Below are 23,046 nucleotides of genomic sequence, written 5' to 3'. Positions count from 1 at the left end.
AGGTTGGCTAAGATAGAACATGAAAGACACATAGCGGAGGAGAGGGTAGGTAAACAGTACTTTCGCGCCCGTGATAGTAGTAAATTTAAAAAAATACACAAAATTAATAGTTGTAATAGTAAGTGTATAAAAAACAAAACAAAAAACAAAAAACAAAAACACAAAAAATCACAAATGCAAGCTGCTCCCCTAATTTTGAATGAAACAATCAAATAAGTAGTGGTGTACAGTAGGGGGCGCTAGAGACCTGAAAACATATGTATCTGTCAGATACACACACAATCCACATCAACCGCAGTGAATTGAATAATACTGTTTGTGCTGTAATGAGAATATACCAAATACATAATATGTAATAAAAATATACAAATATATAAAATAAAAGTGAAGAGTGATATTAAGATCAAAAAAGTTCTTAGTGCAAGTGTGATAGATGAATTCGTGATGTTTGATTGTCCCAATCCATTGAAAAGATCAGAGCAAACAGCTAGTTGAAACCAACATTAAAGCTGACACATAGATCTTCAAAAATGCAACAAATCTTGCGATGATATATAGATTCCGTCACCCAAGAGGAAAAAACACCTGAAGATAATAGATATCTGCTTACCAGATACCAATGACTCCTTTAACTAAAAAGAGTCATTAGCGCTTGTACAGGATTGTGCCTGTTCACATGAAGGCTGGAAGGCTGGATGGTACTTTAGGCATAGATCCCTCCCGTCCCATTCATTCAGGATAGGAAATATGAGAAACACAAAAGGGAATCTCCATAGCGTAAAACCATTTAATGTATAAAAATAAAGAACAATAAAATAGCCAAATGGCCTCTTACATTGATCGGTGCCTACCCGGCACTGCTTGCATGTCAGGGTGAATGGTGTCAGAAACCCTTCGCATCACATCGCACATGCGGCGTGCGTTCCACCCCGTGCGTCTAGCTAGCCAGATGATCCGGAAGTAGGTGGGACGATTCTGGACATGTGACCACGTACCGCTCCGACGTACGTTTCGTTTGTGAACGTCTTCAGGGAAGCGTACATTGGTCACTAGGCAACTGGTTTATATGGGGAATAAGGGCGGGTAAATTGGCTTAATACAAATACTCCGCCTCTTTGTCAATAAAGTTTATTTGTTAAGCACCATGCACAAACCAGCCAGGGGATGAGAGCTCCCTCTGGTGGTTATATGTCTTAGTGCTCCAAAAAAACTCTATTAATAAATACGTGGTCACATGTCCAGAATCGTCCCACCTACTTCCGGATCATCTGGCTAGCTAGACGCACGGGGTGGAACGCACGCCGCATGTGCGATGTGATGCGAAGGGTTTCTGACACCATTCACCCTGACATGCAAGCAGTCCCAGTTCCGGGTAGGCACCGATCAATGTAAGAGGCCATTTGGCTATTTTATTGTTCTTTATTTTTATACATTAAATGGTTTTACGCTATGGAGATTCCCTTTTGTGTTTCTCATATTTCCTATCCTGAATGAATGGGACGGGAGGGATCTATGCCTAAAGTACCATCCAGCCTTCCAGCCTTCATGTGAACAGGCACAATCCTGTACAAGCGCTAATGACTCTCTTTTTAGTTAAAGGAGTCATTGGTATCTGGTAAGCAGATATCTATTATCTTCAGGTGTTTTTTTCTCTTGGGTGACGGAATCTATATATCATCGCAAGATTTGTTGCATTTTTGAAGATCTATGTGTCAGCTTTAATGTTGGTTTCAACTAGCTGTTTGCTCTGATCTTTTCAATGGATTGGGACAATCAAACATCACGAATTCATCTATCACACTTGCACTAAGAACTTTTTTGATCTTAATATCACTCTTCACTTTTATTTTATATATTTGTATATTTTTATTACATATTATGTATTTGGTATATTCTCATTACAGCACAAACAGTATTATTCAATTCACTGCGGTTGATGTGGATTGTGTGTGTATCTGACAGATACATATGTTTTCAGGTCTCTAGCGCCCCCTACTGTACACCACATAGCGGAGGAGAGCAAAAAAAAATCCCAAGAAATTCTTTAAGTATGTAAACAGTAAAAAAGGGCGGCACAGTGGTCTAGTGGGTAGCACTCTCGCCTAGCAGTAAGAAGGGTCGCTGGTTCGAATCCCAACCACGACACTACCTGCCTGGAGTTTGCATGTTCTCCCTGTGCCTGCGTGGGTTTCCTCCGGGCACTCCGGTTTCCTCCCACACTCCAAAGACATGCTGGTAGGTTAATTGGATCCTGTCTAAATTGTCCCTAGTATGTATGAATGTGAGTTAGGGACCTTAGATTGTAAGCTCCTTGAGGGTAGGGACTGATGTGAATGTACAATGAATATGTAAAGCGCTGCGTAAATTGACAGCGCTATATAAGTACCTGAAATAAATAAATAAATAAAAAAGGGAGGACAGACCATATTGGCCCCATAAAGAATGAGGAAGGACATCTGGTTACAAAGGATGGGGAGATGGCAAAGGTATTGAATTTATTCTTCTCCTCAGTCTTCACGAGTGAATCGGGGGGCTTCAGTAACCAAAACTGCAGTGTTTATCCTCATGACACAACACAGGAAGCACCTACATGGTTAACAGAGGACGGAATTAAAATTAGACTTGAGAAACTTAACATTAATAAATCACCGGGACCAGATGGCTTGCATCCGAGGGTACTTAGGGAACTCAGTCAGGTGATTGCCAGACCGTTGTTCCTAATTTTTACAGACAGTCTATTGACTGGAATGGTACCAGCTGATTGGAGAAAAGCCAATGTAGCACCAATATTTAAAAAGAGCACAAAAAACATCCCTGGGAATTACAGACCAGTTAGCCTAACATCAATAGTATGTAAACTCTTGGAGGGGATGATAAGGGACTATATACAAGATTTTAGTAATAAGAATGATATCATTAGCAGTAATCAGCATGGATTCATGAAGAATCGTTCTTGCCAAACCAATCTATTAACCTTCTATGAGGAGGTGAGTTGCCACCTAGATAAAGGAAGGCCCGTAGACGTGGTGTATCTGGATTTTGCAAAAGCATTTGACACAGTTCCCCATAAACGTTTACTGTACAAAATAAGGTGCGTTGGCATGGACCATAGGGTGAGTACATGGATTGAAAACTAGCTACAAGGGCGTGTTCAGAGGGTGGTGATAAATGGGGAGTACTCAGAATGGTCAGGGTTCCCCAGGGTTCTGTGCTGGGACCAATCCTATTTAATTTGTTCATAAACGACCTGGAGGATGGGATAAACAGTTCAATCTCTGTATTTGCAGACGATACTAAGCTAAGCAGGGCAATAACTTCCCCGCAGGATGTGGAAATCTTGCAAAAAGACCTGAACAAATTAATGGGGTGGGCGACTACATGGCAAATGAGGTTCAATGTAGAAAAATGTAAAATAATGCATTTGGGTGGCAAAAATATGAATGCAATCTATACACTGGGGGGAGAACCTCTGAGGGAATCTAGGATGGAAAAGGACCTGGGGGTCCTAGTGGATGATAGGCTCAGCAATGGCATGCAATGCCAAGCTGCTGCTAATAAAGCAAACAGAATATTGGCATGCATTAAAAGGGGGATCAACTGCAGAGATAAAACGATAATTCTCCCGCTCTACAAGACTCTGGTCCGCCCGCGCCTGGAGTATGCTGTCCAGTTCTGGGCACCAGTCCTCAGGAGGGACGTACTGGAAATGGAGCGAGTACAAAGAAGGGCAACAAAGCTAATAAAGGGTCTGGAGGATCTTAGTTATGAGGAAAGGTTGCGAGCACTGAACTTATTCTCTCTGGAGAAGAGACGCTTGAGAGGGGATATGATTTCAATTTACAAATACTGTACTGGTGACCCCACAATAGGGATAAAACTTTTTTGCAGAAGAGAGTTTAATAAGACTCGTGGCCACTCATTACAATTAGAAGAAAAGAGGTTTAACCTTAAACTACGTAGAGGGTTCTTTACTGTAAGAGCGGCAAGGATGTGGAATTCCCTTCCACAGGCGGTGGTCTCAGCGGGGAGCATTGATAGCTTCAAGAAACTATTAGATAATCACCGCAATATACAGGGATATGTAATGTAATACTGACACATAATCACACACATAGGTTGGACTTGATGGACTTGTGTCTTTTTTCAACCTCACCTACTATGTAACTTACACTGGACCCCCTTCCTTATCCCCCCGATCCCGTTGACCTGGTGTCCCACGATCACCCGTTGTGAGACATCAGGTCGCCGCTTTACCGGTCCAGGGATTTGAAATCCCTGTGGCTTTCTCTTCTCCAACACCGACAGGATGGACTAGGCGGGTTCTGATTGGTCAGCGCTGGCCACATGACGGCGCTGACCAATTAGAATGCCTCCTATCCGTACATGCAGAGAGGTACGGATGGGAGATTAAGCCGCAGGGACTTCAAATTCCCGGACTGGCAAGACCCAATGTCTCACAGTGGGTGATCACAGGACTCCAGGTCAGCAAGAACAGGGGGGTGGGGGGGTGGTGGTGGGTGGAGATGCATAAGGGGGTCCGGTGTATGTTCACCTTACAGATTTCCTGTAAAGGCAAACGTACCCTTTAAAAGTGATATTAAAGTCCTGATTAGGAGATATTTACTGCACATTCAGCCAGTGAAATCACTGGTGCATGTGCTCTGAAGGAACGGCCACCCATGCAGTTTCTTCAGAGCCCTGTGACGTGAATAGGGGTCCCCGCGCATGCACAGGTGTGACATTATCGCGTCTCCGGCAAGACACAGAGCCGGAGTCTGCAAACCCAGAAGCAAGACGGGAGAACATGGAGGCTGTCTCTCCAGCGATGAAATTGCATCACTGAAAGGCTTTGTTTTGAGAAGTTTCACATATGCGATGCATACTAGCGCATTTTTTTTCTTACCTGCAAGGCAAAGGCACAAAGAGAAAATAAAATTAAAATATAAGTGCAGCAGTTTACAACCGCTTTAAAAATAACAAACACGTCATATTTATCTGTCCTGTGCAGTGGATTTGCACAGAGCTGCCTGGATTCTCCTCTTCTCAGGTCCCTATTTGGTGCTCCTGGCCCTCCCTCCTGTTGAGTGCCCCCACAGCAAGCAGCTTGCTATCGTTGCACCCAAGCCGAGCCACAGCTCCGTGTCCATGCAGACATGGAGCCGCGGCCCAGCCCCTTTCTCTCCTCATTGGCCAGGTCAATCAGGAACAGAGGCAGGAGTGTGGTGAAGATCAAGCCAGGGTCAAACACAGGAAAGGAGGCAGTAGCAAGTCCATGGAAGCAAGCTGGGGTCAGAACCAGGAGAAAAGCCAGAACGGGTCAGGTGCAAGCCAGAAATACATTCCAGAGATCCCACCCTTAGGGACAGATTCATAAATCACTTTACAGTGAGTGCTGGAGGATGAATCGGGAGACTGTTCACGATTGGAGTTCTTCTCAAGATCATTCAATTGCAGACCAGCTATAACCCTACCGTGTCACACGGTTCAAGCTCGTATGACTCACCGCTGTATGGCCTGAGTCCACCACGTCCGGTAAGGGCATTTTACGTTACTTTTGCACTGGGCTGATCATTGGAGGAGTCCACTAATAACAACATTGTTATTGGATATATGTCCATGCTCCAAGAGGTCTCCGTCTGACTAAATGAACTGTCCTCACCTCAGGGACTTACCACTCATCCCCACCCCTATATGCCTGTGTTTTGTTATAAGGATTTGGGTTTAACTTGTGTGACGCACACTTTGATTCACATCGTTTTTCTCACAAAGGACATGATAATAGTGGTTTTCTTTGGAATATTAGATTTCTCACTGGTTCATTGTTCTTTTATTTGTGGTCTAATATAACCTAATCTTTGATATACACTGTTGGTCATTCAGCATATTCCAATGCTGCTGACCGAAACATTTTAGCGCTACACTTTTTGTTTTTATATTCATTGTCACAATTAGTCTAATTGGTGGTGTTGGCTGCTTACTTTTTCCACTACATTTTTCATTTTTTACATTTACTTATATTTGTTTGTTTGGTTGGCGCAGCAGCTTTTTTCTTATTTTTTACCTTATTGCATGAATCTATCCATGTATCCATGACCACCCCCCATTACAGCGGCAGGGGTGTTTTTTTTTTTAAGCACATGATTAGAGCCATAGGCTCTAATGGGCTTCAAAAAAGGTGGACTCAGAGCCCAGAGCATTGCGCTATGAGCCCATCCAGGTGTGTTAGAAAAGCAACTTAAGATTTGCTTCTCTAACACTGAACCGCCTCTCCGCTAATCAGAAACCACGTGTCTAATACCAGTCACCTGACTGTCTAAAGGCACTGGCGATCCTATTGGACGCCTAGCAGAAGGGAAGAAGATACGCACGGGAAGCATGGAGGACACAGGAGCTGTCGCCTGACCCGTTGCCTGTCCCACAGCTCGCTGCCATCACCCACTGCCTGACCCACCACCAAGATGGGGTAAATGCCGGTCAGACAGCGGGCAGGGGGGGGTCACAGCGAGGCTGCATTTAAATGGGGCACAGCGAGGCTGCATTTAAATGGGGCACAGCGAGGCTGCATTTGATGTTTTTATAGTATTTTTCAGAATCTTGCAGTTTGTTTGCACCCCCCCCCCCCAAAAAAAAACAAAAAAAAAAAGAAATTTGTGCACCAGCTGCCACTGCTTCCAAGTGCACTTGCAGTGCAAAGTGGATTTGCCTTCAGTAAATAAACCCTCCTGTGTTTTCTATAACTGCAATACATGTGTAAGTTTAAAAAAAAATAGTATTTTTATAACAGCTTACCTGTAAAATCCTTTTCTTTGAAGTACATCATGGGACACAGAGCCATAGTAGTTACTATGTGGGTTATAGGCCACCTTCAGGTGATGGACACTGGCACACCCCAAGACAGGAAGTCCACTCCCTATATAACCCCTCCCAGAAAGAAGGGAGGGACCTCTGTGTCCCGTGATGTACTTAAAAAAAAAAAAAGGATTTTACAGGTAAGCCGTTTTAAAAATCCTATTTTCTTATCGTAAATCACGGGACACAGAGCCATAGTAGTTACTATGTGAGATGTCCCATAGCAATGCCAACTGAAGGGAGACAAAAGTAGGGCACCATGAGACCAGAGAACTTATACTGCTGCCTGCAGCACACTGCGCCCAAAGGCGATAGAATCTGGTAAATGTATGGACTGAAGACCAAGTTGCGGCCTTGCAGATTTGAGCCATGGAGGCTTGGTGATGCACTGCCCAGGAAGTACTAACAGCCCTGGTGGAGTGCGCTTTAATATGAAAAGGTGGAACTTTCCTCTTTAAACCATAAGCTTGAACAATCACTTGTCGAATCCATTTAGAAATAGTAGATTTCAATGCCGCCTGTCCTTTTAGGACCTTCAGGCAACACAAACAAAACATCGTTTTTCGAATCCGAGCAGTTGTCAAATAGATTTTGACTGCTCTCACCACATCAAGAGAATGTAGTGACTTTTCTTCCGCAGAACAGAGTTCTGGGAAAAATGAAGATAGAACAATATCCTAGTTTAAATGAAAACCTCACACTACCTTCGGTAGAAAATTAGGATGAGGACACAATACAACCTTATCCTTGTGAATAATTAAATATGGCTCTTTACAAGAGCAGCCAACTCTGATACCCTTCTTGCAGAAGATATGGCTACCAGAAAAACCTTGTCAAAAGGACCAAGGGAATATGCCGTATCGGCGCAAAAGGCTGTTTCTGTAATGCCGACAGGACTAAATTCAAGTCCCAAAGGTTCAGGGGTTACCTAACCAGAGGATTAAGCTGCGTTACCCCCTGAATAAAGCTACGAACCAAAGAGTGTGAAGCAAGTGGTTGCTGAAATACCAATAAGGCCGAAACCTGGCCCTTGATAGTACTCAAGACCAGCTTTATTTCTAATCCCATCTGTAGAAAGTCAAGGATTCTACCTATGATAGACTTCCTGGGGTGCCAACCCCTGGATTCACACCAGGAGACATATGCTTTCCAGACTCTATAATATATGACTCCGGAGGTCGGGTTCCTTGCATTAACCAGAGTAGATACCACTGAACCGGACAGCCCACACTTCTTCAGAATGTGGGTCTCAATGGCCAAACTGTTAAATTTAGCATTTGTAAAGTAGGATGGAATACCGGACCTTGCGAGAGAAGGTCCGGCAGTGGTGGTAGGGGGTCCATGGGTCCCCTACCGCCATCTTTATGATCTCTGCATACCAAGATCTCCTGGGCCACAAGAATCACTGATTTCCCTTCCAGCTTGATCCTGCAAAGAAGTCGAGGACACCGGTAGAATAGGAGGAAATGCATAAATCAATGAGAACCGATTCCACATGCTAGCGGATCCTTTGTTCATGAAACAAAGTTGTCGATTTCTTTGTTGAACCTGGACGCAAACGGATCTACGTCTGGAATCCCCCATCTATGACATATTGACAGGAAGATATCGGGGTGAAGGAACCATTCTCCCAGGAACAACTGCTGGCGACTCAAGTAGTCCGCCTGCCAATTTTCTATTCCTAGAATGAAGATTGCCGATAGGCAAAGTACATTGTTTTCTGCCCAAGATAGGATATGATTCACCTCTCTCTAGGCCGCACAACTTCTTGTGCCCCCTTGGTGATTAATATAGGCCATTGCTGTTGCATTGTCGGATTGAATCCTGGAAGGACAATTTCGCAAACTGAACATTCAGGCCCTCAGGACCAAGTGCTCTGCCTGAATTTCTAGAATGTTAATGGGCAAGGCCATTTCTGATCTGGGCTGCTTCTCTTGGACAGTTGCCTCTTCCAGGACTGCTCCCCAACCCAAAAAAGGTTGGCATATGTTGTTACCACTTCCCAGGTAACTGAAGGAAGGATTTTCCCCTTTGTAGATTTTTGGTTATGAACCATAAACTGAGGCTCCGGCGCACCTTTGGAGTCAGACTAATTGGGAAATCTAGAGCTTGAACCCTTTTGTTCCATAGGATACTGTTTTGCAGCAGTCTAGAATGAAACTGAGCATAAAGAAAGAAACGGCCTCGAATGAAGCCACCATCTTTCCCAACCACCTCATGCAAAGCTGAATAGAAAAATTCATCTTGCTTTGACCACCTGAATCAGTTCCTTTATGGTGCTGATCTTTGCCTGGGACAAGAATACCCTTTTCTGGGTGTATCTATGATCAGACCCAAGTATTTTAGCCTTCTTCATGGTTTTAAGGAAGATTTCTTCTAGGTTGAGAATCCAACCAAGGTATTCCAGGTAATTGAATGTGGTGACCATACTTTGGTCTAAGCAGGCTACCGACTGGTCTATCAAGAACAGATCGACTAGGTAAACCATGATCGTTATACCTTGGGCCCTTAATCTGGCTAGAAGAGGGGCCAGAACCTTTGTAAACAATCAAGGTGCAGTAGCTGGACTGGAAAGCAGAGCTACACACTGAAAATTAAGATTTTCCACCTTGAAAAGTAGATCTTACTAGTGAGCGAGGAAATAGGCATATGGAGGTATGCATCTTTGATGTCGATTGACGCCAGAAGTGCTCCTTGTAGGATGGAGACAACTGAATGGATTGATTCCATGCGAAAAAGAGCGGTTATATTCAGGAATCAAATTTGATTTTTTAGATCCAGAATGTCCATTCGGTTTTGGCACCATGAAAAAAAGGTTTGAACCAACCCCTGCTTTTACATGGGGACCACCATGACCATTTTTTACCAAAAGATCGTCCAATGCTTAAAAGACAGGACTTCTTTTTCTCTGGATCCTTAGGAACGTTTGATCAAAGAAAAATGAGGAGATGGGAACTCTTGGAACACCAGCTTGTACCCCGGAGCTATTGAGGAAGTCCCCCATCTGTCTCGACACTTTCCTGCCAGATCCTTGAGATACTTTCCACTAGAATTTCTTTGGATGCATTACCCAAATCATCCCCAAATAGCCGTTTCACCGCAAAAAGGAAGACTAGCCAGGAGCTTCTTGCATAGCGCTTAGCGAAGGGCGCAAGGCCTGAAGGATAGAATCTCCCATATCAACTATTGCAAACACAAAGCTGCTGGTGGCTTCCCAGAACCTGGGCCTGAACAGGATAACCTTGAGCACCTGTTTAAACTTGTCTCTCAACAATTAACCAATTACTGTCAGCGTAGGCTGAGGCACTCACTCTGCCAGAGAAAAAAGTATCCATTGGATCCCTAAGCATTTTAGCATTGTCTGCCGGACAAGTCAAACTCTAATGCCGCGTACACACGAGCGGACTTTACAGCAGACTTTGCCCGGCGGACTTTGACGGACTTTACGACGGACTTTCTGAATGAACGGACTTGCCTACACACAATCAACCAAAGTCCGATGAATTCGTACGCGATGACGTACGACCGGACTTAAATAAGGAAGTTGATAGCCAGTAGCCAATAGCTGCCCTAGCGTGGCTTTTTGTCCGTCGAACTAGCATACAGACGAGCGGACTTTTCGACCGGACTCGAGTCCGTCGGATAGATTTGAAACATGTTTCAAATCTAAGTCCGTCCAACTTTTGAGAAAACAAAGTCCGCTGGAGCCCACACACGATCGAATTGTCCGACGAAATCCGGTACGCCGGACCAAGTCTGCCGTAAAGTCTGCTCGTGTGTACGCGGCATTATTCACAGAGGATATAGCAGCGTTAATTTCTGGTATACCCCACTTTTAGTGATTTTTCTCCTCCATAGGATACAGTGTGAAAAAACTTTAGGAGGGAAAAAATGCTTATCTGGGTGATCCACTGAGATACAAAAAGCTTTCCAGCAATGAATGGACAGGAAAGGCATGCACAGCTTGAGGAGGCTTTAGCGAATCCAAACACTCAGTTAAGGGTACATAAATGTGGAGCGGACCATTCAGCAAGAAATTGCACCATCAATCTTACAGATTGTGAAAGCTGATCCCCTCCCCCCGCATTTGACATCTCAGAAGAGGAGTCATCAGCCTCACCATGGTCCCCTGAGGGAATTCATCTTCTTCTGCCCCCAGTTCCTCAGTTTGAGGGTCCTGGGTAATGAAAAAGGACCTGTCGCATTTTGTCCCAAACTGGGATGCGATTAAAGCCGCTAACCTTTTTTTTTTTTTTCCAATACTATCATGGCTGAGAAAAAAAAGACTTTTAGTAACAAACAGAGGCTGCAGTGTTGAAAACAGTTGCAAACGTTTCATGGCCCCGATGCTCACTCTGACTCTCAGAGGAGGATGCCATTGTAGTGATGAGTAGGCTTTCCAGAGCTTGAGGGAGACCCTTTTATCCCTTTTTTGGGGGTGTTTCAACCCCCCCTTCTGACCTTAGCCGATGCACAAAAGCAGGAGGTACTATGAGAAGAAATCGCATCCATTGCTTGAGCAATATAGTCCAGCCACTCCTGCTGCCATTAACGCTCAGCCTGATGCCTTTAGTAAATGTGTCAGGGAATGCCTGTCTCACCAACCTCTTACATGCCCCTTTTTGTTACTGTGTCCCTTCAAGATCTGCAGCCAGCAAAAATGGAGCTTTTAAACATACTCCCGCGCTGGACATTGGAGGATGCCAACGCCGTGCTAAGCCCCGCCCCTTCCATCACATCGTGCCCCCCCCTTCTTTTCAAAAGAGGGTTTTCCCGCACGAGCGCGGGCCTCCGATCCAACAGGATAGGTGTGTGTGTATGGGGAGGAGACCTGCAACAAGCCGTCGTGCAGGGGCGGTGAAAAAACGGAGCGGCATCGCCGATCGTCTTTGGCTTCCCCCTTGCAGGAAGAGGGGGAGAGCTTTGTCCAGGTGGGGGTGTGTTTAGTGGACCAAAAATCCCCCCCCAGTCTTACCGGAGATCTGAGCTGCTCGCCAGAGGGAAGCCTGCTGCTTCTGTGACAAACGTGATGTTTGAGGAAAGAATGACAAGGTACGTGCTCTATACAGCCCTCAGTGGTGACTCTTAGGCATGACAACATTTACTTTTTTAAAAGGAGACATTTCATAAGAAAATTAAAAAAAATTCCTTAGAAACCTGCACTTACCCTTCCCTTTCCCGCCGCAGGGTTTTCTGTGGTAAAAACCAACAGACACAATCTTCACCTCCCACGGTGGGCTCCGTTACAAAACCTTCAGGAACCGGGGACCCTCGGAAACCCACACTTCTGGACCCATAAAAACACCCCGCCAGAAAAAAACTTTATGGCTGAAAAAAAAAACAAAGCTCTGGATCCCGAGGTCCAGCTCTCCTAAAAAGAGAAGCGTTATAGGCAGAACCTTGTTCCTTCCGCCACGAGGCCCGGGTACCATTCAATTCGGCCTGAAAAGACACTTTGAATGGATCCGGCTGCATATCTGGCCCCAGCAAGGATTGCTCCAGTGGAGCTCAGCACAGCACATCTTTACTCGTGACCAACGCCCATACTAAAGATCATTAACTCAAGTCTAATGCCCATACTAACGCTATAGGAGCGTTTGTTAAGCATTAGAAATTTAGTCAAGTGTGAACAAGCCCTTACATAAGGTTAAAAAGAAATGTAAACAGCTCTGATTTTCAGGAAAAAAAAAGAGCAATTTTCAGTATCTGAAAACAAAGGCAAGCGCATGTGTGAACAATCTTACCTGTACCACAGTTGGGTTGTCTCCTGATCCTATGAGATAACGAGGATTGCTCCAAATTAGCTCTGCAAATGTGGCTGAATCTCCTTTTTCCACAGCTTTCCTTAATTTTGCTGTCAAATCTTGAGTCCTTGGACTCTTGAAGCTATTTGCCTTCTCCTTGCTGAGACAGTCTGTTTCTGGAGTGGAGGATGCATCTAGAGATTACAGAAAATAAAATAGAGTTTTGTACTCAAGTAAAATCCTTTTCTTGAAGTCCACAGAGGGACACAGGATATTACTTTCAGTTATACTGTCAACTACAGGAGATTTGGGCACCTGCTAAAAAAAAAAAAAAAAAAAAAAAGTAGGCCAGGGTAATCACTCCCTTCTATCAGTATGCCTTAAAGCGGTAGTAAACCCACACATAGAAAAAAAAAAAAAAAAAAAACCCCTGCAAGGCAAAGTCATAAAGAGCTAGTATGCGGCCCATACTAGCTCATTATGAAATACCTCAGAACGAAGCCCCGGTATCGGAGCCCGGTCCTCGCTGTGAGTGGCCAGAGCCGCGAGTACATCACTCCCGCGCAAGAGTTTTCTTCCCAACAAGGTCTGGCAACACTGCTGGAGCTTCAGCGGCTGCATGCAAAACCGTATAGGTTTAGGAGATATTAATTTTACCTACAGGTAAGCATTATAATAGGCTTACCTGTAGGTAAAAGTGTAGCATTTGGGTATACAACCGCTTTAAGTTTTGTAGCAAGCAGTATAAACATGATCATAAAACACAAAGGTGGGATTTATGTCCTTCAATGGACTCTAAGAATTGGATTTTTGACTTCCCAGAAAAATCTTTTTACTAGAGTACAGTACACAGGATTTTTAGTTTTTAAGCATGGGTTATATGCAGCTACCTCCAGGTGATTGGACACTGGCAAAAAGAAAGCTGCAGGGATAGCACCTATATAGCGCCCTCCTACTCCCAGTAACTCTCAGCTTTGCAGTAACCAAAACAGAGATCATAAAGAACAGAGGAAAGAGACCTGTGTTCTGTATGCCAAAAATGGGTTTTACCCAAAGTTAAAAAAAGAGGACTTTTGCGTTACCTGTAAATTGTATATCCTCGGGTACAGGACACAGGCAACTTATTCATACACCATGGGACAGCCCCCAAGCAATGAATATAGAAGTGGGCAACAAATTGGCAAACTGAACTATGCAAAAAAAGTATTAACCGCTAGCTGACCAGTGCATGACGATGTACGTCAGCACAATCGCAGCATTGTGGACGCGCGCCACGTACTCCGTGACTGTGCCTGCGGACTCTTTGTAAACAAGGCATTTACCCGTTCTGCCTAGTGACATGACAGGGATCTACTGCTCCCTGTGATCAGGAGCAGTGATCGCTGTCATATCAGTGATAGCCCATTCCCCACCCCCACAGTTAGAACACTTCCCTAGGACACACTTAACCCCTTGATCGCCCCCTAGTGTTTAACCCCTTCCCTGTCAGTGTCATTTACACAGTAATCAGTGCATTTTTATAGCACTGATCACTGCATATAATGACAGTGGTCCCAAAATGGTGTCAAAAGTGTCCAATGTGTCCGCCATAATGGTCATAGTCACGATAAAAATCGCAGATCGCCGCCATTACTAATAACAATAAATAAAAATGCCAGAAATGTATCCCGTTTTGTAGACGCTATAACTTTTGCGCAAACCAATCAATATAGGCTCATTGCAATTTTTTTTTTACCAAAAATATGTAGAAGAATACATATCGGCCTAAACTGAGAAAGAAATTTTATACATATTTTTTGATATTTGATATTTATTATAGCAAGACTGACAGACTTGTATCTGTCGTAAGAGCTTTCTAACTGTAGAGAATGAAACATTTTCCCACTGTGACCCTACGTTCACACCTATGCACTTTGAGAGTTTTCCGCAGAAACGCTACAGTCCATTTAACATGGTTTCCTATGGTACACATTTACATCTATGCGTTTTTCAGCTGGTACATTTTTGGAAAGGGTCGGGGACTTGTTTTACCGTAGCAGATTGCATTTTGCCTGTAATAGACTTCAATAGAGTCGCACCAGAAAAGCAAGTGTTGGGCTTTTGATGCGTTTCTTTAATGCATTTCCCCACCCCTGGCCCCCCACCATGTGAATGAGTTCGGGGTACATTGTACCACTACTCAATCACCAAAAAAGTTACATAGAAAAAAAAAAAAAAGTGAAGAGCAGCTCCGCACTTATTGAAGGCTAATCACCAAATGTCCGTTCTTCCATCTGACAGTTCTTAAATAGGTGAGGGGTGGGAGACACCCAGTCACCTGGTGGCCCAGCCCACTTGTGAGGTCACCGACCCAGCATGCAGCGGTCGGTGACATCACAAGGGGGTGGGCCCACCAGGTGACGTCACTGGATGGCCCCGCCCCTTACCTATTTAAAACTGTCAGACGGAGGAGCAGGCAATCAGCGGTTAGCCTTCGAGTGCGGAGCTTTTTTTTTGGGTTCGGCAGCCGGCGTGATTGACAATAGATCTAAAATCGGGAACCCCGCTGACAGCTGATGACTCATCGGTTGTTAAGGACTTGGCGGGCGGCTTCCTTTAGCAACCAGCTATATACAGTGCTTTTAAACAAAGCAAAAAACGTATGAAAAATTCAGGTCTGAAAAATGCAAATCGCATTGCCAAACATGCCTGAAAACAACAACTTCGTAAATGTGAACCTAGTCTTAGAGTTAAAGTGGTGATCCACCAGGACAAGGACTGTCTTGCTTGGGTGAATAGGAGTATGGGTAGATCCAGGGAAAAGCCTGCTTTCTTCATGTGCAAATTTTAGTTGGAGAGTTTTTAAATGGATTTGGGTAAGAGGTTCTGCCTCAAAAAAGGAGGCCACCATGAGACCCAGAACTCTCATAGCAAATCTCCGTGTGGATTTCGCTTCAATCCAGGGATGAATCCAGGATTAGACCTAAGTATTCTTTGTGTAGGGAGGGCTGGAGAGCAGCGCTTTTGAAGTTGATCACCTAGCTAAAAGCCGGAAGCATTGGAATCATCTTTTGGACATTTTCTGATTTTTGTAAGGGAGATTAATCTTTTAGCAGAAGGTCTTCTAGATATACAGGTGACAGGCTATTCTGAGTTCTGATAAGGGTAAGCAAAGATGCCAAGATTTTTTTTTTTTTTTATACACACACACACACACACACACACACACTGGGAGCCAAAAAGCAACACAAACTGAACATAGATTGATGCGCTCTGATACAAAGTTCAATCAATGTGAGAAAATAATTTTTTGTGCTAAAAAACCAATGTGAAAAAAATTGCTACCAAATCGCTAAAAAAAAAAAAAAATCGCATATATATAAAATCGCAAATGTATGAAAAAAAAAAATCGCAAATATTTAAAAACTGTGTTCCTCCAGTTATACAAATCCACTGGAAGTGGTGCGATATCTCCAAAGTAAACTAAGCAACAATTGTGTGTAGATATACTAAAAATGTGTTTGCAAATAGTAATCAATCCAAATTAGTGCCAATAAATAAATTAGATATATTCCCTGTGATAAGTGTTGAATCCTCCATAATAAAAAAGAAATAAATGATATGCTTATAAAGGTGCAATATATATACAATTGATGAGTTTAAATATATAAATAGTGCCAATAGAATCTGATTAAATATAGATGATTAAATTCATGAGATAGGATAAGTAACAGGCGACAGTTCAATCCTCAGTAATCTGGGATATCTGGATTCCTGCAGTACTTATTTGTTCGCCCTCTGAGCCATTTCTTCCACAGCCACAATGAATGGTAATTTTCTCAGTATCAAGTGGTTTTATGTAAAATAAACAAAGAGAGAAAACATTGCGCAATATTGTTACAATAAAAGTTCACAGGCAAAACAGCACAGTGATACACTCACGTGTGCCTGACTTGTTTTTGCTCAAGAGAGAAAGTCACGTGTCAGTGATGCAACGCGTGGGAGGAGCCTAGGACACAGTCTGCTAAATACATTGTATCAAGCAGCAGCAGCTTGCGTAGCAAGCCTTGTCCTTACAAGCCAGCTGAGATCTGCATGCCTAAAACAAGTCAGGCACACGTGAGTGTATCACTGTGCTGTTTTGCCTGTGAACTTTTATTGTAACAATATTGAGCAATGTTTTCTCTTTGTTTATTTTACATAAAACCACTTGATACTGAGAAAATTACCATTCATTGTGGCTGTGGAAGAAATAGCTCAGAGGGTGAACAAATAAGTACTGCAGGAATCCAGATATCCCAGATTACTGAGGATTGAACTGTCGCCTGTTACTTATCCTATCTCATGAATTTAATCATCTATATTTAATCAGATTCTATTGGCACTATTTATCTATTTATAGTCATCAATTGTATATATATATATATATATATATATATATATATATATATATATATATATATATATATATATATTGCACCTTTATAAGCATATCATTTATTTTTTTTTTTTTTCACATTGGTTTTTTAGCATAAAAAATTATTTTCTCACATTGATTGAATTTTGCATCAGAGCACATCAATCTATGTTATATGTTTTAATTTTTAGGGGATTCAGACCACTGTATAATTGATAGCAGCTTGATATTGTCAATCTAACAATTTTTATTTAATTAATTGCACGTGCATTCACACTTATTTGATTGTATATGTCACGCTAGAACATTATTGCGCTTGGTGTTTTTGTTTATTTGCAAACTGAAAGTGGCCGACTGCCAATGCGAAGTGTAAAAATAGCTGAGTTGGGTAAATGGGAACATGCAGATAGACATTTTGGATGTTAAAAGATGCAATGTGTTCCCTGGTCTCAAAAAGGCATTTATTGATCTTGTGTGTTCCATATTAAAATTTTGTAACGTGAAGGAGTTTGTTTAGGATTGTTAATCCAAAATAGGACGATAACTTGGTTGGGCTTTGGCACCATAATCAGGTTCAAGTAGAGATTCTTGAATCTGTCCTGTGCCAGTTCTGGTGCAATACCCTGGCACAAAAAGCAGTTTAGGGCCTTTTGCACATCTGACTATCCTTTGACAGTTTTTGGTTGCTCTGAAATAAGAAAGCAGTGAGGTGGTAGAGTTTTGAACTCTTATCTTGTGTACGTTTTGAAACCACAGATTGAACCCATAGGTCTGAGACATCTGTGACCCAGAGAGATGCAACCCGCAATAGACATCCGCCCACTCTTAGGAGGGAGGGAGCTCAATCATTGTGAAGAGATCTTTGGAGAGGGATTGGTAGCCTACAGCTTATGAATTGGTCAAGTGCCTCAAAGACGTCTTCCTTGAAAGGGCATATGTGTGAGGTGCCTTTCACAGAAAGATGGGCTGGGTTCACACCTTCGACGGATGCGGCTCGCAGCAGGAGTCCGGTGCGTCCCTGTTCTCCGTTTCAGGGATGAATCCGGGCTGAATATTTGCCCGAATTCAGCCCTAAAAACGGAGCCAAAGACGTGCAGCGTTTCTGTGCAAGCCGATCCGCAACGGAGATGTGTGAACCGGCACCATAGAGAGCTGGTCACAATCTCCTGTCATGCGAATTAGATTCAGGGAAACCCACATCCAATTCGCATAGGTGTGACCCCAGCCTAAATGAAGAGTGACATTCTGGATATTTGCCCCATGACATGTTACAGGTTATCTACATTGACAAGAAAAGCAGAAGGCAGTTGTAACTGCTGTGCAGCCACACAATCCTGCAAGACAGGGTGGTATTGGTGATTTCATGATCCCAATCCAGTTAGCCAGGATTTGACCACAGAAACAGTAGCAAGAGCTGGTTGCAGAGCTGGAAGTGCCAAGTTAAAAAAGTGTGCTTTTTAAAGAGGGGTTTCAAGTTGTCAGCAGAATCTTTAAAGAGGAAAAATACAGTGCGATGTTTGTTTAGGATAAATGGCAGGGCGAAACACAGGGATATACCACTTTTTTGCAAACTATTTACACTAGATTAAGTTCAGAAAAGGCTTCCGGGAGGAGTGAAATTTTTTCTCATGAGTTAAGGTTTTGGAAGTCTTTGTAGGTCTCCGTGTCCAAGAGGGTGTAGTGAGAATGAGGAGAATCAATCTGCACTATGCCAAGGCTTTTGCATACAAAAGCAAGAAGCTCTGCAATGTTGGCAAACATGTTGTGTGAAGCTCAAGTGATGCGACAACGTGAAGTAGACCGGTCCTTCTGCAGCTTCCTCCAACACTGCCTCGACATTCACTTAATTCCTGTCCAACGGCACCCTCTGGGACCAAACCCATTCTGTGTGCACCAGTTTTAGTAAATCTCCCTCATAGTCATGTATGACTGTAATAAAGACCTTAGTCAGGAGGGCTAGCCACACTTGAAAAGGGGAAGGCTCTGGTCGAGGGGATAGAAGGTAAAATCAGAGGGCCACATAATTCAAACTGCACCAGAGCGGTTAGTGTGAGCTGGGGCACCAGATACATAGGGACTGTTAATCCCCCCCCAGATATTTTTTTCCTCCACTTTACCTGCTATGTAGTTGCAACCTAAGTAATAAAACCAATATTTCAATTTCTGTTTCCCTCTTCTTACCATGGCCCTGCATACATTTTAACAAACCACAAAATTGCCTTTCGTCAGTGTTTCTATACAGTTGTGGCCGCAAAACTCTGAAAATAGGGGAAAATTATATAATGTAGTGATATCAGCGGGGAGAGTATTCCCTCACTCCAGCCACACCAGGAGTTAAAGCTCTAGCTTTGCAGCTAAGCTATTGGAGGACGGACAAAAAAAAAAAAACGAAATAAAAAAAAAAAAAAGTTATTTATATTGTGATTTGATATAAAATTTATGTTGGGCCATGTGGAAAACCATAGGAGAATGTTTCAATGTTGGTTTAGCGCTTTGAACTTTCCTAAAGTGAAATGAAAGGCTGAGTATGAGGCAAGACCAGGTAGCAAGAAAGCTGGTAGTAGGTGAGGGGCAGATGGCCAGAGGCAACTGCAGTCACTGCTGGCAGGGAGCAGGAACAGAGTAAAGATCAACGTTCCAGCTGGAGGAAGGTGTTTCAGAATGCTGATGGGGAGTTTCAACGATGAATGGCAGGAACAAATACAGAGCATGGATGGCACTTTACCCAGAGGATATCAGTGCACAGTCCCTCAGGGTTAATGCAGTAGAAGCACCAGATAGCAGGAATTTTAAAGGCTTCCACCAGCAATCCATATAAATGATGTAGCTCCTGCTGCTCAGCCCAGTTAGTCTACTCACAGATAAGTCTTCAGAGACAAGGCAAGCGATGAGGCAATGCCAATGGACCTCAAAATTAACAGAAATCTGTAAAGAGCCTGGCAGGGGGAACAGTGTCCCAAGGTCAATTCCAAGCTAGCGCTGCTGCATTCAAAAGCCAGGCTGAGGATGGCCATGTCAGATAGCTGCAAAGAAACCAAGTAAAATTACTTTTTACGTCCCTCAACGAGAACAGTATATGGCACAAATACTGGTACTTAAAGCGGAGTTCCACCCAAAAATGTAACTTCTGCTTTAAGTGCAGGTGACCCCCTGACATGCCACATTTGGCATGTCATTTCTTTGGGAGGAGCGGGTACCCCGTTTTTACGGGCACCCAGCTCCCACTTCCTCCCCTGGCTCCACGGCGCCAGAAGGAAGTTCACCTCTATCCCCCCCCCCACAATCTTCTGGAACACGCCACAGAAGATTGCCCAGCCATTGAAGGCGCGCAGCACATCTCGCGCATGCGCAGTGCACACGCGGCTGTGAAGCCACAGCCAGACGCCCACAGTTAGAATGCCGGCGCCTCGGAGAGGAGCGAGGCTTCCTGCACCCGCAATGCTGGACCATAGGACAGGAGAGTGTCTGATTATTAAAAGTCAGCAGCTACACTTTTTGTAGCTGCTGATTTTAAAAAGAGTGGAACTCTGCTTTAAAAGCGGAGCTCCATCCAAAAAGGGGAAGTTCGGCTTTAAGGCCTCCTCGCCCCCAGCGGGTACCTGGTTATGACAGATACACACTCCCACATCCGCTCAGATCGACTAGGCAATCCAAACAGAAAATTCACCTCTCTCCCCACGGTCATCTGGGACATGTCGCAGAAGACCTTGAGACTATTCACAATGTGCAGCATGGCTTGTGCAGTGGACACCCGGATGTGAAACTGCAAGCTGTCACAACCAAGTGACCACAGTTGAGAGGTCAGAACTGGGCATAGAAGACTAAGGGAAGGGACAGCTCAGGTGAGCACATCGCTGGGACAGGCGAGTGTTGATTAAAAGTCAGCAGCTAGTTTATATAGCTGCTGACTTTAAACATAAAATGGCTGGAGCTCCTCTTTAACCACTTGAAGACCAGGTCTATGTCTGTCTGACATTGTTGCTTACAAGTTAAAAATCAGTATTTTTGCTAGAAAATTACTTAAAACCCCCAGAGTCCCTAGAGAAAAAAAATGGCAGTCATTGCAATATTTTGTCACAATGTATTTGCGCAGTGGTCTTTCAGACGCATTTTTTTTGGGGAAAAAATATACACTTCAAAGAAAATAAAAAAAAACCCAAACACACACACACACACACACACACACACACACACACACACACACTAAACCTGAGCCCAATTTTTTCTGTACAGTGTGAAAGATGTTCCGCAGAGTAAATCGATACCAAACATGTCACGCTTTGAAATTGTGCAAACTACGGTACTGAAATGGTTACCCGTTTAGAGTTAGAGGAGGTCTTGTGCTAGAATTATTGCTCTCACTAACAATCTCACTTTATTTACACTTTTTTTTTTTTTTTTTTTTAAAGAGAAAAAAACTGATCACCTTTATTGCTGTTACAACGAATGTAAACATCCCTTGTGACAGTATTTTTTTGGAGGGATCTGGGGTCTATAAGATTAACCAGAAGTGACGTCGCTTCTGTGTTTCTAGATCCAAGACCCGATCAAAGTCGAGTTTGGCTTTGTTCCGGTCTCAGGCCAGCCAGCGCATGTGGCAGCTGGTCGATCGGGCCTTCCGGTAGGATGGGAGAGCCCAGTCAGAGCAGAGGAAGGGGGGGGGGGGGGGGTTGTTGGTTCATGCTTGGTCAACCAGTTGCCGACTAGCCGCCGCAGTTATACTGTGGCAAGGTGGCTTTTGCAGGTGCACGCCCGCAGGTCCAGTGGCCACCCGCGATCGCGGGAAAGAGGCAGAACAGGGATCTGCCTTTGTAAACAAGGCGGGTCCCCAGTCTGACGGGGAGGGAGGGGGAGAGGGGGATCAGCTGTTCCTAGTGATCAAACAGCGATCTCTCTCTATTCCCAGTGAGCCCATCCCCGACAGAAAGCACCTCCCTAGGGAACACTTAACCGCTCAAACTACATCCAGAGTAAATCCTAACCACTCAAACTACCCTAGAGAGACTAGTCCCTAGTCTTTCCCCTGCTGACTAGGGACTAGGAAAAAAAGAAAGGCAAGACACTGTCCTGATCCAAGTGAAAACTAGAAACCACTCTAGGCAAGAAAGATGGATGAGGATGCAATATCACCTTTTGATGTAAGACTAAGAACGGTTCCTTACATGAAAGAGGCGCCAGCTCTGACAATATTCTTGCCGAAATGATAGTAACCAAATTGGTTCAAAATGTGGCTTCTGCCTCACAATTGGAGAAGGAAAATAATTTCCCACTCATTTTTCTGCAGGCGCCACTGCTGTTACAAGTGCTTCTACCCCTATTGCCAGTGGGACACTTGTCCCGGACACAACCTGTCTAAACTTGTTGTAGAACCTAGAATCCAGTAGATACACCTCCAGAGAGCGACGCTGGCAGATTGCCGAGAACGTCCCGGGATGCAGGGACCACTGTCCCAGTATTAGTCGCTGGCGACTGGGAAAAAACCCCTGCCAGTTTTCTCTACCTGGAATACAGCGGGTAAAATAAGTATTGAACACATAATTTTTCTAGGTAAATAGATTTCTAAAGGTGCTATTGACATGAAATTTTCACCACAGATTGGCAACAACCCATGCAATCCATACATACAAACAGACCAAAACAAAATCAGTTCAAAAATTAAAGTTCTGTGTAAAAAAAATTGAATGACAGGGAAATGGTATTAAAACACACACTAACTGAAAACGTAATACTTCGTACAAAATCCTTTGTTGGTAATGTGCAGTGCCATTTGACCTCCAAACATGGTGCGGTTTATGGCAAAGAGTTAAATTTTGGTCTGATCTGACCAGACTATATTTTCTCAGTATTTCACAGGCTTGTCTAAACGTCGTGCAGCAAACTTTAAACGAGCTTCAACAATGGAGTCTTGCATGGTGAGAGTGCATACAGGCCATGGTGGTTGAGTGCATTACTTAGTTTTCTTTGAAACAATTGTACCCAATTCCAGGTCTTTCTGAAGCTCTCCACAAGTGGTCCTTTGCTCTTGGACAACTCTTCTGATAATTCTTTTCACTCATG

General features: G+C 43.7%; 1 protein-coding gene across 3 annotated transcripts in view; it reads right to left on the bottom strand.

Moving 5' to 3' along the window:
• ANKLE2 (ankyrin repeat and LEM domain containing 2) overlaps positions 1-23,046 on the bottom strand; it is a 116,695-nt gene that overhangs the window by 61,177 nt on the left and 32,472 nt on the right. For all 3 annotated transcript variants that reach the window (XM_073628486.1, XM_073628492.1, XM_073628478.1), the window contains one exon: positions 12,594-12,787. In XM_073628486.1, coding sequence (XP_073484587.1) covers positions 12,594-12,787 — 194 coding nt within the window. The remainder of the gene's footprint in view (positions 1-12,593; positions 12,788-23,046) is intronic.

This window comes from Aquarana catesbeiana, linkage group LG01, assembly GCF_042186555.1.
Source record: "Aquarana catesbeiana isolate 2022-GZ linkage group LG01, ASM4218655v1, whole genome shotgun sequence".
In the NCBI taxonomy this organism is placed as follows: Eukaryota; Metazoa; Chordata; class Amphibia; order Anura; family Ranidae; genus Aquarana; species Aquarana catesbeiana.
The sequence above is the reverse complement of the archived record's forward strand: the minus strand, read 5'-3'. Positions and strand labels throughout refer to the sequence as shown.